Source organism: Phyllobates terribilis, unplaced genomic scaffold (genome assembly GCF_046119375.1).
Source record: "Phyllobates terribilis strain yellow unplaced genomic scaffold, ASM4611937v1 Scaffold_9__5_contigs__length_417890890, whole genome shotgun sequence".
Classification (NCBI taxonomy): Eukaryota; Metazoa; Chordata; class Amphibia; order Anura; family Dendrobatidae; genus Phyllobates; species Phyllobates terribilis.
In genome coordinates this window covers 115,756,347-115,771,547 of record NW_027362769.1, presented here as the reverse complement: position 1 = coordinate 115,771,547, position 15,201 = coordinate 115,756,347, and the positions used below count along the sequence as shown (strand labels likewise).

Here is a 15,201-nt window from a genome sequence, read left to right as displayed (position 1 = left end):
TTCCCCCAAAACCGCCAGCCAAGGCTTGTGCCTTCCGCCAAGCGGTCTTCGCGCTTCTTCAAGCAGGAGTCATAGTACCGGTCCCCGTGGCCGAGCGCTTCCGAGGGTTCTACTCCAATTTATTCGTAGTCCCCAAGAAAGGAGGCAACGTACAGCCCATACTGGACCTAAAACAGCTCAACAAACATGTACGGGTACGTCACTTCCGCATGGAGTCCCTTCGGTCCATCATTGCGTCCATGGAGAAGGGAGAATTTCTCGCCTCCATAGACATACAAGACGCATACCAATTGCACCCGCCCATCAGAGATTTCTCAGGTTCGCAATCGACCAGGACCACTACCAGTTCGTGGCTCTCCCGTTCGGACTCGCCACAGCTCCCAGAGTGTTTAGCAAAGTCATGGCAGTCACCATGGACATCCTGCACTCGAGGCATAATAGTCTTTCCATATCTGGACGATCTTCTCGTCAAGGCTTCCACCTTCAAGGACTGCAAACTCAGCGTCTCAATCTCAATCAACATCCTAAGTCGCCTGGGCTGGTTAGTCAACCTACAAAGTCATCACCAACCCCGAGTCAGTCTCTGACCTTCCTGGGAATGCTATTCAACACCTTCAGGGGTCTAGTGCTCCTTCCCAAGGACAAGGCACTGCCTCTCTGTCTAGGAGTTCGCACTCTCCTCTGCAAACCCTATCGATCTCTCCGGTTTGCCATGCGAGTCCTCGGCAGGATGGTGGCGGCAATAGAAGCGGTCCCATTTGCCCAGCTTCACCTCAGGCCTCTCCATCTAGCCATCCTCAAGTCATGGGACAGGAACCCTTTTTCTCTCTACAGGGAGTTCCAGCTGACATCATCAACCAGGAGGTCCCTGCACTGGTGGCTCAAGCCAACCTCACTAACAAAGGGGAAATCCTTTCTCACGGGTCAGTGGAAGGTTCTGACCACCGACGCGAGCCTGACGGGTTGGGGTGCGGTACACCTACACCACAGAGCACAAGGCAAGTGGTCCCCAGCGGAAACAACCATGCCAATCAACATCTTGGAAATTCGTGCCATCCTCCTGGCATTGAGAGCCTTCCATCACTTACTGGCAGCCTCTCACATCAGAGTACAGTCGGACAATGGTGGCATATGTGAATCACCAAGGGGGGACCCGCAGTGCCCAGGCGATGCGAGAAGTGACACACATTCTCCACTGGACGGAAGACACAGGTTCGGTTCTCTCTGCGGTCCACATTCCGGTTGTGGACAACTGGGAAGCAGACTTCCTCAGCCAGCAAGGAATGGACTCGGGAGAGTGGTCTCTCCATCCCGAAGTTTTTCGACAGATATGCCATTGCTGGGGGGACGTAGACCTAATGGCATCCCACTTCAATGCCAAGGTCTCCAACTTCATGGCCAGAACTCACGACCTGCGTACGCTAGGAGCGGACGCCCTGGTTCAGGACTGGACCCAGTTCCAGCTCCTGTACATTTTTCCACCTCTCCCCCTGATATCCAGAGTGGTGAGGAAGATCAAGCAAGAGGGAGTTCCAACCATCCTAATCGCACCGGACTGGCCCAGACATACATGGTATGCCGACATCGTACAGCTCACAACAGACGTCCCCTGGCGTCTCTCCGACCCCCCGGATCTTCTGTCACAAGGCCCGTTCTACCACCAGAACTCAGGGGCCTTCAATTTGATGGCATGGCCTTTGAGACCTGGGTTCTAACCCAGTCAGAGTTCTCGCCGGACGTAATTGGAAGCATGATCAGGGCACGGAAGCCAACCTCTGCTAAGATTTATTACCGTACCTGGAAAGCCTTCTTTACCTGGTGCGAATCTCGTGGCCAGACCCCATTCCCTTATTCCCTCCCCAGGGTACTTTGGTTTCTCCAATCGGGTCTGGAGGCCAGACTGTCCCTGGCCTCCCTTAAGAGCCAGGTGTCAGCTCTCTCAGTGCTTTTTCAGAGGTGCATTGCTAACAAGCCGCAAGTAAGGACTTTTCTTCAGGGGGTTTCCCGATTGGTTCCCCCCTACAGACGACCACTAGGAACGTGGGACCTCAACCTGGTGCTGACAGCATTGCAGGAAACACCCTTTGAACCCCTTAGGGAAGTCCCACTCCGCCTTCTATCCCAGAAAGTGGTTTTCCTGGTGGCAATCACCTCACTACGCAGGGTGTCTGAACTGACAGCACTCTCCTGCAGACGGCCCTTCCTGGCTTTTTACCAGGACAAGGTAGTTCTCCGTACGGTCCCATCCTTCCTTCCAAAGGTTGTGTCCAACTTCCACCTCAATGAGGAAATTTCACTGCCATCCCTCTATCCGGTCCCGGTTCATAGAGTGGAGAAGGCTCTGCATACGCTTGACCTTGTCAGGGCATTGCGTATCTATGTGTCTAGGACTGCGCCCTTCCGGAAGTCTGATTCTCTTTTCCTTCTTCTGGAAGGCGGCCGCAAGGGTCTGCCAGCTTCCAAAGCTACCCTTGCCAGGTGGATCAAATCCACCATACAAGAGGCCTACCTCTTCCAGCAGGTATTACGGCACACTCTACACGTGCGATAGGGGCCTCCTGGGCCATTCGGCACCAGGCTTCGGCACAGCAAGTGTGTAAGGCAGCCACCTGGACTAGCCTACACACGTTTACCAAACACTACAGGGTTCATACCCAGTCCTCAGCAGACGCGAGCCTGGGTAGATGTGTTCTGCAGGCTGCGGTACCCCAATTGTAGGGGCCCGTCTACACAATATTCGTCCATTGCTTCCCACCCAGGGACTGCTTTGGGACGTCCCATGGTCCTGTGTCCCCCAATGAGGCGACAGAGTAAAGGAGATTTTTGTGTACTCACCGTAAAATCTCTTTCTCTTAGCCTCTAATTGGGGGACACAGCTCCCACCCTGTCGCCTGTTCCGGGCTGTTATGTTGAGTTCTCATATTGTTGGGTTTTTTTTTTAGCTCGTACATAGTTGCCTTCTTATAGGCATGGTTATGTTATCCATGTTACGTTCCTCCTACTGCTTTTGCACAAAACTGGAGAAGGCTGATGCCGTCCAGGGGTGTATACTGCAGAGGAGGAGCCACAGTTAATCTTTTTCAGATTAAGCATATTGTCGCCTCCTAGTGGACAGCAGCAGAACACCCATGGTCCGGTGTCCCCCCAATTAGAGGCTAAGAGAAAGAGATTTTACGGTGAGTACACAAAAATCTCCTTTTCCTGCAACCAGAGTGATAATCTGCAGGTAAATACAGTTTTAAACGTTCAGCTGCAGGGAGAAAGTTAAGTTATATTCTCCCTGCAGCTGCTCGCTTCCAGATAACAGGGTGGCATTTGGAGCTATGAATAATCTGCCCCCTGCGATCATAGCACGTTGTCCATCAAGGAGCAGACGTCGAATGATCATGGTCCTGGCGCCACCACAATGAATGGAAGCGAGCAGCTGCAGGGAAAATATAGCTTCAATTATAGCTTTTAGAAATTATAGCTTTTTTTCCCTGTTGCACATGTTTGGGGTTTTGCTGATTGTTTCCTTTTTAAAGGGATTCATTCAGCACAGAATGGCTTTTCAAACAAAGTTTAGGCACTTGTTGCACCCTGGGCATGGCCAAACATTTAAGTGCACCTTCCCACCTTCTTGTTTTCTCTGTCTCCACCCCCTCTTCTTTGATTGACAGCTCTAGCTATATAGAGCCAGAGAAGACCGGAGATAGATGGGAAACCATTTCTCATGTTGACAGTAAGCCTTTATTACTACTACTGAACTCCTCAATAGGTGCAGATATACACTGCTCAAAAAAATAAAGGGAACACTTAAACAACAGAATATAACTCCAAGTACATCAAACTTCTGTGAAATCAAACTGTCCACTTAGGAAGCAACACTGATTGACAATCAATTTCACATGCTGTTGTGCAAATAGAATAGACAATAGATGGAAATTATTGGCAATTATCAAGACACCCTCAATAAAGGAGTGGTTCTGCAGGTGGGGACCACAGACCACATCTCAGTCCAATGCTTTCTGCCTGATGTTTTGGTCACTTTGAATGTTGGTTGTGCTTTCACACTAGTATGAGACGGACTCTACAACCCACAGAAGTTGCTCAGGTAGTGCAGCTCATCTAGGATGGCACATCAATGCGAGCTGTGGCAAGAAGGTTTGCTGTGTCTGTCAGCGTAGTGTCCAGAGGCTGGAGGCGGTACCAGGAGACAGGCCAGTACACCAGGAGACATGGAGGGGGACGTAGGAGGGCAACAACCCAGCAGAAAGACCGCTACCTCCGCATTTGTGCAAGGAGGAACAGGAGGAGCACTGCCAGAGCCCTGCAAAATGACCTCCAGCAGGCCACAAATGTGCATGTGTCTGCACAAACGGTTAGAAACCGACTCCATGAGGGTGGTATGAGGGCCCGACGTCCACAGATTGGGGTTGTGTTCACAGCCCAACACCATGCAGGACGCTTGGCATTTGCCACAGAACACCAGGATCGGCAAAGTTGCCACTGGCGCCCTGTGCTCTTCACAGATAAAAGCAGGTTCACACTGAGCACATGTGACAGAGTCTGGAGACGCCGTGGAGAGCGATCGTCTGCCTGCAACATCCTTCAGCATGACCGGTTTTGCAGTGGGTCAGTAATGGTGTGGGGTGGCATTTCTTTGGAGGGCCGCACAGCCCTCCATGTGCTCGCCAGAGGTAGCCTGACTGCCATTAGGTACTGAGATGAGATCCTCAGACCCCTTGTGAGACCATATGCTGGTGCGGTTGGCCCTGCATTCCTCCTAATGCAGGACAATGCCAGACCTCATGTGGCTGGAGTGTGTCAGCAGTTCCTGCAAGATGAAGGCATTGAAGCTATGGACTGGCCCGCCCGTTCCCCAGACCTGAATCCGATTGAGCACATCTGGGACATCATGTCTCGCTCCATCCACCAACGTCACGTTGCACCACAGACTGTCCAGGAGTTGGCGGATGCTTTAGTCCAGATCTGGGAGGAGATCGCACAGGAGACCATCCGTACCCTCATCAGGAGCATGCCCAGGCGTTGTAGGGAGGTCATACAGGCACGTGGAGGCCACACACAATACTGAGCCTCATTTTGACTTGTTTTAAGGACATTACATCAAAGTTGGATCAGCCTGTAGTGTGTTTTTCCACTTTAATTTTGGGGGTGACTCCAAATCCAGGCCTCCATTGGTTAATAAATTTGATTTCCATTGATGATTTTTGTGTGATTTTGTAGTCAGCACATTCAACTTTGTACAGAACAAAGTATTCAATGAGAATATTTCATTCATTCAGATCTAGGATGTGTTATTTGAGTGTTCCCTTTATTTTTTTGAGCAGTGTATTTTGATTAAAGGGCTTGCCTGGCAGCACTTGCTTCCACATCGGGAGGAGCGCAGCGCTGATAGTCACTGCTCCCGGTGATTTTTTTTTTTTTCTTTTCAGAAAAGCATATTTGTGAAGTAATTTGATAAATGAAAGGGGACTGATCCCATAAATAAATGTTGATCTTTGACTCCCGATTGAATTGTTTTGATTAGATTCTCTCCAGTGCGTAGTCTTCTTCCATGAGAAGCGCTGGCACCAGTTGCTATCAGTTTGGTGAATTATAAAGTTTGTTCCTTAGTTCTTTCATTTCCTTCTACAGATCCGTCCATCATGGATGTTTTGAAGCATAAATGTTTTTTAGAAGAATTACTCTTTTGGACCGTGAAGTATGAATTTCCTCAGAAGATGGTCACCTTCTTGCTTAATATGTTACCAGACCAAGAATATAAGGTAAATTGCACTAATTCATTTTTTTGGGGATATATGTGAGTCAATATTCGTAGTACTGCCTTCATTTTTAGTGATCACAGGGTATAATAGTTCAAACCCCACTGATTAAAATGGTTAAATAAAATGCAATGACACCATTGTTTTTGGGGTTTTTGTGTGATAAAATTCCCTGCCAACATGATTCTCTAAGTTGGTAAGAGTGGGGGACATTATACAGCAGAACTGAGCGGTGTAGCTGTGAAACCAGCTCTGCGGTGAGATAAACACTTACTAAAAAGTAGAATCACAGTTTGCTTGAGTCTGCACAATGTATGGTCTGGCCACTGCTCTCCCTACTGAAGCATCACAGCTTCGTAGACATATGAGACTGTGACACTTAGGTCGGGAGAACCGCGGCTAAGTCTGTGCATAGACGTCTGCATGAGCCCCAAGGCAATACTAAACATGTATAGTGTGTTGTTTTTTGTTTTTTTTTTACTTTTTTCATTTGATCACCATACTGTATATATGGCATGTTGATATAAATTTATAAGTATTATGTAAAATATACCGTATATTAAATTATTTTTTTGTTTTACTAGCCTTTTTAGCTTAGTGAGGGATCAGATTACATGCTGTTCATAGAAATCTATGCAGATGGGAGAGGTAGACAAGGAGACACAGACTGTGTGATTCTGCTTTTTAGTAAGTGTTTATCGCACTCCAGAGCTGGTTTCACAGCTACACTGCTCAGTTCTGCTGTATAATGTCCTTTCTCCTGCTTCTGAACATGTGCTACATAGAGACTGGAGTTCGGGCACTCCTCTTGTATGTGTGTGCAGTCCAAGTCCACGTTCACATGTTCAGTATTTTACATCAGTGTTTGTAAGCCATCGCTCTTCTTTCTGAATTGTATTTCTTTAACATTGAACACTAAAATAAAATATTGCGCTGGCATTTCCAACACCTCTTCTAATGCCGTGCCGCTACTTTGTCAAAGATCACGACTATACAGTATTTCTACACTTGTTGGTTTTTTGGATGTGACTTATGAGCTGTTTAACCACTTAATAAATTTTTTTATTTTCATTTTTACATTTTTATCCTATTTTTTTCAGATTGCATTTACAAAAACTTTTGTTCAACATTATGCTTTCATTATGAAAACCTTAAAGAAAAGCCATGAGTCGGACACCATGTCAAACCGAATAGTGCACATCAGCGTCCAGCTCTTCAGCAACGAGGAGCTGGCCCGACAGGTGACTGAAGAGTGTCAGCTCCTGGACATCATGGTCACCGTGCTGCTCTACATGATGGAAAGTTGCCTTATCAAAAGTGAATTACAAGGTATTAAAACATTGATGTGACCGATATAGTATTATGATTTTTATATATTCGCATGTTTCTTGTTTTCCTGAAAAGTATTTGAGAAGGACGCCTTATGAATGATCATTAGTTGTTTATTGTTTAAGCTATGTTTTGAGGGTTAGTAGCTATGGTTTTAAAAGCGGATTTCACATTACAAACCACTTACAGTATAAAATAGATCTTTGGTCTGATGAGACTGGTGTATTTACTTTGAAAATACATGTCAGAATGGCTGTATAATACTGGATGTTAAGATGAGCATTTTATAAGTCCAATTATTTGGACTCATGCGTGATTTCACTCTTTGCCCAGGCTGATTGACAACGACAGCTTGTACTGAGCAGAATGAGATCTCAGCAGGGTGGAGGGACACTGAGACGCTGTTAATCAGGCTAGAAGGGTGGAAATTGATTCATTAATTTAGAAAAGCTTAACTCAATCATTGCGAAATGGATTTTCAGAGTAAATACAGCCGCATCATCAAGTCTAGAGATCTGTTTATTAATGTATGCCGTTTGTATTGTTGATAGATCCTTTTTATCCACTTATACATTAGATAATTGGATTTTTTAAGTCAAGCACTCAGTTGTCCTTTTGCACTCCAAGTAACTGATTATAAAAAGGTGAACTTGCCTTTAAATGACTGTCGCGGCGATTCAGCTCTATTTCTGTATAGACGGATGCCATTTTTTTTTCTGCCATTGTAATATGTGTAAGATGCACTTAAGATACATTAAAGGGATATTCTACTCCTAGAAGTAACTCCCATAGGTTTCAGTACATGGAGGTTTTAATTTTGGACCCTAAAGTGGTCAGTTTTTGCTCCTATATTATTCCTGCAGCTCCCTTGAATATTAGTCTATGTTTACATGTTGAGTTTTTGCAGTGTTTTTTTTATTTTTTATATTTTTTTTTATGTAAATTAAAAGCTGCTTTTTACAGCAAAAGCGATGAGATTTCAGAAATCTCACTCATGCTTGTTTTCTTTTCTTTTTTTTTTCAGACTGAATTGGAAAACTTCGACGTTTTTTTTTTTTTAAATCTGCAGCATGTCAATTCTCAGCGTTTTTGCAACGTTTTTTTCACCCATAGAAAACAATGAGAATGTGAAAAAAAAACCTTGCAAAATAAAAACGCAATGTCGTCTTTCACAGTGTTTGCTGCATTTTTTGAACTGTTTTTGGTGAATAAAACTAACTTTATTAAACAAAGTGGACATGTAATCTGCACCCAAAAGACTCCTCTAAAATGCTGAAAAATGGGTGACTTGAACACTGTATTGTTCCTACCAAGAGAGCAGGTTTTGGCTGCAGAAAAAAATCTGTAAAACCACTGCATGTGAACATAGCCTTACGTTTATTGAATTTTTTTTTTTTAAATATAAAATCCGCCATTTGGTTCCAAAGATACTGGACTTATTATTTAGTGCACATTTTTATGGTCTTTGCCAATGGGGCGTTGCTCACAAAGTAATTATGCAGTGAGTTATGCCCCCCTTGACCATAAAATTGGCTCTAAATATTACGGCCCATATCTCTGCATTAGAATGGCGTATTGAAAAAAAGCTGATTAATCAGGGGAGCAGCGGGGATAAAGTAATAGCAAAAACTGGATGTTTTTGATCTGGTGACTGCTTGTTTTACTCATTACAAAATAAATGCCGCAAACAAACGCTTGTACTAGACACCATGACAAAGATTTGATACTCAAAACTTTTTTTTGAGCTTTAAAAACTTTTACTTGCAGTGTTTGATTTAGTGTAAAGTAGTTTTCTGGTTTCTGACCATTTTCTGGTCCGATTTTTAGTCTTTTTTTTTTTCTTTTATTTCCATTTGTTTGTGTCTTTTCAGATGAAGAGAACAGTCTACACGTGGTTGTAAACTGCGGGGAGGCGTTACTGAAGAATAACACGTACTGGCCGCTAGTTAGTGACTTTATCAATATTCTCTCCCACCAAAGCGTAGCTAAGAAATTCTTAGAAGATCATGGATTATTAGTTACATGGATGAATTTTGTATCATTTTTTCAAGGTAGGTAATCTTCGTACAAGTCTACACTGCACATTTGTTTCCTACTGCCTGCAATCTGCTTTACTTTTTAGTTTCTGGTCACTGTCCCTTACACTCTTTCTCTTCCCATGTCCCCGATTAGACGAGACATTCAAGTAATTTAATATTGGGATTTAAAGCAGATCGGTCACCAGAATTCGCATTATAAACTGCATATAATATTAAATAGCTCTCGTAGACCTGATGAGGCTGGTGTAATTACTTTGAAAATGCATGTCAGAATGAAGGTTCAGTCCCTTTTTTTTAATTTTTTTATTTCTTGCTTGATATTAAGCTTTTTTTTCTAAATCCTGCCAAAGTCTGAGAGTTAAAATAAAATGATAATTTTAATAAACACTTACCCTTCCATCCTGGGACTGAAAAGTGATTTCTCTTCTAGTCGCCCCAACCTGGTGTTCTCCATTTACTTCTCGCTGCCTCCTCCGCTCAGATCTGTGTTTTTTTCCCCCCTCCTTTTTCCGAAGTGGCATGGAGAGTGCAGCGGTGAGTCTGATCCATGTCTTTCCAGCCTTTTTTATTCCACATCAACAAGAAAGGCAGTGGAGACACGGTGTAGACTTACTGCTGCACTCCCCATGTCAATACGGATGGCTATCTTTCAAGTGGGAGGAAAAGAATGCAGATCTGAGCGGAGGAGGCAGCGGGAGGTAAATGGAGGTCATCAGGTAGGGCGACTATATCTGAGAAATGTATAATCTTATCTGTCCCAGGATGGATGGAGGGTTACGTTGACTTTAGCTGGACTCATAAAATGCAAGAAAACTTATAAAAAAGGATTATACAATCAATCTGAGATGGATTTCCAAAGTAATTACACCGGCCTCATCAGGTTTAATAGATTTAATTAATTTAAGCAGTTTATAATATGAAATCTGGTGACAGATATACTTTAAAGAGGTTCTCCAGGCATACAAAATTGATGCTTTTTCATCAGGATCAGATCGGTGGTGGTCCGACTCTTGCTGATTAACGATTAGTTACAAGGCACAGTTCTGTACTTTTGCTAGTCGCTGTGACTGATAACCTAGATCATTCCAATCCCAGTATACAGGGTTGTGTACAAAAATAATGCGTGTCACTCCAGAGCACTTCGGCCTTTTCAATTAGCTGATCGGCAGCGGTAAGTCGGGGTCACACAGGGAGATGCTCCTCTTAATGAAGCAGGAGCGTCTGACAAGTGCCATGTGCAAAGCCAGCAAGTAAGATTTCCAGCGTAAGCAACGCCAAAGCTTGTCATGAATTAGACATGCCGTGGTGCCACATCCCCGTCCTACCCCAGCTCTGCCCATTGTGGCGGAGCTGCTAGAAAATGTTGTGAAAACGTCAAAAGTTGCAGAAATTTTTCACAACTCCAAGTTGTGCAAAAATTTCTGAATTTTCTAAACCATTTGCGCCATAATTCTGGTGATGAATTGGGGCCCGTGTACTCTACACTTGGTGTGAATATTTGGCACATGGACTAGGCTGGTATATAGCAGTTGCTTGGTGTATTCTCCTTTCTGGTTGCAGACTGTGTGTGTATATAATGCATACAGTGATGGAACAAGCTCGATCTATTATCTATGGGACATAGGTGACAAACGTAAAAACTCAACTTATGTTGGGAGATTTCCCTATGTGTTGAATGTAAAATATTAATCGTTTAGTTCTATAAATCATTTGCTGATTGGGTTTGTGTTTTTTTTCCCAGGTATGAATTTAAACAAGCGGGAACTCAATGAACACGTAGAGTTCGAGTCCCAGACATATTATGCTGCATTTGCTGCTGAACTTGAAGCCTGTGCCCAGCCAATGTGGGGTCTCCTGTCACATTGCAAAGTGCGGGTGAGTATAACCCTGTGCTGTCTGTACACCATCATGTACAGCCCGTATGTTCAGCTCTTTTAAAGTAGCACTCCAGCTATTCTTTTTTCACATATAATGTGTATAATTTGTATCCTTCCTGCTTAGTTACAGCCTTACGTTCTGAGCCTTTAATTATGGAGCCCTGCCCTAAACACCAGCCTAGTATACGCTCTCCTGTGTACAAAGGATGTCAGTCTCTGACATCATATATCAAATTCTTCCTGGCCGCTCTCAGACATTTCCCTTCTCTACCTAGTTTCCCTCCTTGTTCCTCTTTGTCCCCATGCACTTGAAGATCTCATTTCTGCTTCGTATATGAGCAGTGATAAACGTCCTCCGTCTCACGCTGTCTATAATATCTGTGAGGGCTGTCTACAGGTTCTCCAATGTATGTCTGAGAAGCAGCTCCAGCCTGGAGAGACCTATCGCACGCAGGAGGCAGGGGAGACTAACTGATGCTGCATCACATAGCATACAATAAAGCTCTGCAATGTGAGTCTAGGAAAAGCAGATCTTTACCACTAACCGATCATTTGCTGCCCTTAAATATGTCTGAGCAAGTGCAATTTGATCTCTGCAAAGCCAAAGGTATTTAGGAAACTAGAGTTTGTTAGGAAAACCATATTAGAAAGGAAGAAGGAATCCATATGGCAGTCAACACAAAAATGGCTCATCAACTACACATGAAAAAGGCCTATACTGGGACACCACGTATTGCCCTGCACAAAGTCTCACTGGATTTGTTAAGGATGCTGGTGAATCTCTTCTTTTTATAGCCTAAAACAGTGTTCCCCAACTCCAGTCCTCAAGGCCCACCAACAGGCCATGTTTTCAGGATTTCCTTAGTATTACACAGGTGATGGAATTATTGTCTGTGTTGGTGATGGAATCCTGAAAGCATGGCCTGTTAGTGGGCCTTGAGGACTGGAGTTGGGGAACCCTGGTCTATAACAAACACACAAGAGCCCCTATATTATTCTTTAATCCTTTCCTGACATCTGCTGTACATGTACGGCGCATGTCGGATGCAGGTGTTTGGAGTGGGCTCAGGAGCTGACAGCGAACCATACCAGGCAGATGCCAGCTATGTTACACAGCCATCATCTGTCTGTAAAAGCAACGATCGAAGCCAGGGTTGTCAACTGTCCAGAAATTCCACGACAGTCTGGAAAAATAAAGCTTACTCTGTCGCCTCATTGGGGGACACCGGACCATGGGTGTTATGCTGCTGTCCACTAGGAGGCGACACTATCCATAATATGAAAAAGATTAACCGTGGCTCCTCGTCTGCAGTATACACCCCTGGACGGCGTCAGCCTTCTCCAGTTTTTGCTTAGTGTCGCATAGGAGGCACACCTAAAACTTTTACTCCGTTTTTCACTGACGGGATTACAGATGAAGAAAAGTGGGTCTACTGCGAGACTCCCGGCATGGCTCCTTCCTCGGCCCCTTATTATGGGGTGCACGGTTGAAGTTGAGATGGCTATTCCCCATGTCGCTCCTTCCCCAGCCCCTCGGGTACTGGTTCGAAGTCGAGACCCCCCTCCTTCCCCAATTCCTTTTGGTTTCTGGGTTGAGGTAGAGGCGAGGATATAGCCCCCTGACGGTGACAACAGCACCTCCCTAATCCCCCCCCCCCCCCCTGGGGGTATTAGGTTGAAACGCCTCAGGTAGGGCCTGTACAGGCAGCAGCTCCCAGCAGCCAGCACACTACGGCTGAATCCAGGGACCCCAGCCCTGCTGCGGGCTCCTGTCGGGACTAGGGGGAGCGCAGGCAGAACAGAGGCAGGCCTCCCTGCGCCCTGTTTCTGCAGCAGCACCAGCTCTACTGTGCCTCAGGGGGACTCTTCACAGGGCCCCCCCCTTCTGTTTATACCCCACCACTATCCTGCCTTAAAATCCTGGGGGGTCCGGTTCAGATCCGGCCCCTCCCGGACTTCCGCGCCGGCCTGCAGTCCCTTTGGGAATCAGGCATCTAATTTAGGCCGCGGCTTCGGCCTAGCTGAAGCCGCCACCTCCTCTCCCCGGCCCGCCCCCCCGGATGACAAAGATGACACTACAGTGTCATAGAGGGGGCGGATCTTCTTTCTTAACTTTACTCCAGCGGCCATTATCTGCTGCAGGATAAGGGAAGACCAGCCAGTCTCCAGGGGGCACAGGACCATGGATCTTCGGCGCTGGACCTAGGGGCACACCGGTGGGATAAGATCACAGCTGGAGTTCTTCCTCGGCTGTGAGTCCAGGCTCCTCTGCGTAGCCACCCCTGTAGGGCCCTCTGCATAGCCACCCCAGTGCACTATGCCGGGCTCAAGGTCCAAGAGAACCAGGCAAGACTGCTATTATGCACTCTGTACAGCCTGCAGCAATACTCTCCCAAGTGGCACGTACCCGCACTGCCAGGACTGCATCCAGACTACTGTGCCAGAGCCCCAAGAAGCCCCTGCCAATGCTTCGGTGTCTAATGCCACGCCGGAATGGGTCACTCAGATGTCGCAATCTATGACGCAGTCTATAGATAACCTAACCTCCACATTGCTTCAGGCTCTGCAGAGTCATGCCTTGGCTATGAACGCTACCCAGCAAAGGGAAGGCTCGACTCAGGGACATGACGACCCGGGCACATCTACATCTGGGTCAGGACACAAGCGGACCCACAGGTCACGTTCATCTGCGTCATCCCATAGCACATGGTCACCCCCTTCTAGGGAGAGACACCGTAGTTCCATGTCATCTAGACCGTCCCCTACCAGGGACAGACAATGCAGTTCTCCGCAGCGATCTCTGACCAGAGAGAGCCTCCACCCTGGTTCACCCAGCAGGAGACGCCTTAGCGATACACAGGATTCGGAAGGCATCTGTGATTCCGACTCAGACAAGGAAACTGAAGGGTCTCTGATCCCAATCCCCCCTAGCAATACAGCGCTAGTTGAGGACGTAATCTCGTCCATCCATCGGGTGCTGGACATTTCTGATCCGCCCCCGGAGGCACCTCAGCACAAGATTTCCTTTTGAAGGACTTCTGAAGCCGCCTCAAGTCTTCTTTGACCACCTAGAGTTTAAGTCGATCCTTAAAAAGCAGTTCTCACAGCCTGAGAAGAAGTTTTACCAATCGCAAATATCTGGAGGTGCGGTATCCCTTCCCACAGGAGGCCACCAAGAAATGGACAGATCCACCCGAAGTGGATCCCCCAGTCTCTAGGCTAGCAGCACAGTCACTCCTTTCACTGCCGGATAGCTCAACCCTCAGGGACACAGCAGACCGGCAGGTAGAACGCTTAGCTCGTTCAATTTTCGAGGCCGCAGGGGCCTCCCTGGCTCCCACGTTCGCCTCAGTTTGGGCTGCCAAGGCCATCTTGGCTTGGGCCCAAAATTTACAAGCTGGCCTCCAAGTATCTGCTCCTGAGCTGTCGGACCAAGCGGTTCAAATAGCAGTTGTAGCAGATTACATGCTTCATGCAGCTCTGGATTCTGCAAGGGGTGCAGCGGGGATACCATCAAACGCCATCACGATTCGGCGTATCCTCTGGCTGCGGGAACGGAAAGCAGACGCAGCCTCAAAGAAATCCCTCACTCACCTCCCGTACCTCAGTGGTCGACTTTTTGGTGAACAGTTGGACACGGTGATATCCAACGCCACCGGGGGTAAGAGTACCTCTCTCCCCCAACCGAAACCCCAACGCACTTACAAGATGCGTAACCAAACTCGATTCCGATCCTTTCAGAACTCTTCGGGCTGGTCCGTCTCGCGACCAGCACAAAATAGCAACCGTCCCCTACGCAGGGACAACTCGAGGTCGATGCAAAAGTCTGACAAGACCTGGCAGTCAAAAGCTGGCCAATCAAAGTTCAAAGGAGGAAAATCTCAGATTTCCTCCTCATCATGACTCACGGACTCCGGAAGACACCCCACCTGTAGGCGGCCGACTTTTGCTCTTTCATCAAGTCTGGCTGCCTATTACAGAAGACAGGTGGGTCAGGGAACTAGTGTCTTCGGGATACAAGATAGAGTTCACTTCCAACTCACCAAACAGACTCTTTCTTTCTGTTCCCCCAAAACCGCCAGCCAAGGCTTGTGCCTTCCGCCAAGCGGTCTTCTCGCTTCTTCAAGCAGGAGTCCTAGTACCGGTCCCTGCAGCCGAGCGCTTCCGAGGGTTCTACTCCAATTTATTCGT

The 15,201-nt window shown here is 46.6% G+C and overlaps 1 protein-coding gene across 1 annotated transcript in view; it reads left to right on the top strand.

The window, feature by feature from the left end:
- Nucleotides 1-15,201, top strand: part of UBR3 (ubiquitin protein ligase E3 component n-recognin 3) — a 149,202-nt gene that overhangs the window by 29,550 nt on the left and 104,451 nt on the right. Inside the window, exons 7-10 of the mRNA XM_073646979.1 lie at nt 5,638-5,768; nt 6,866-7,094; nt 8,966-9,145; nt 10,875-11,008. Of these exons, the coding sequence (XP_073503080.1) occupies nt 5,638-5,768; nt 6,866-7,094; nt 8,966-9,145; nt 10,875-11,008 (674 nt within the window). The remainder of the gene's footprint in view (nt 1-5,637; nt 5,769-6,865; nt 7,095-8,965; nt 9,146-10,874; nt 11,009-15,201) is intronic.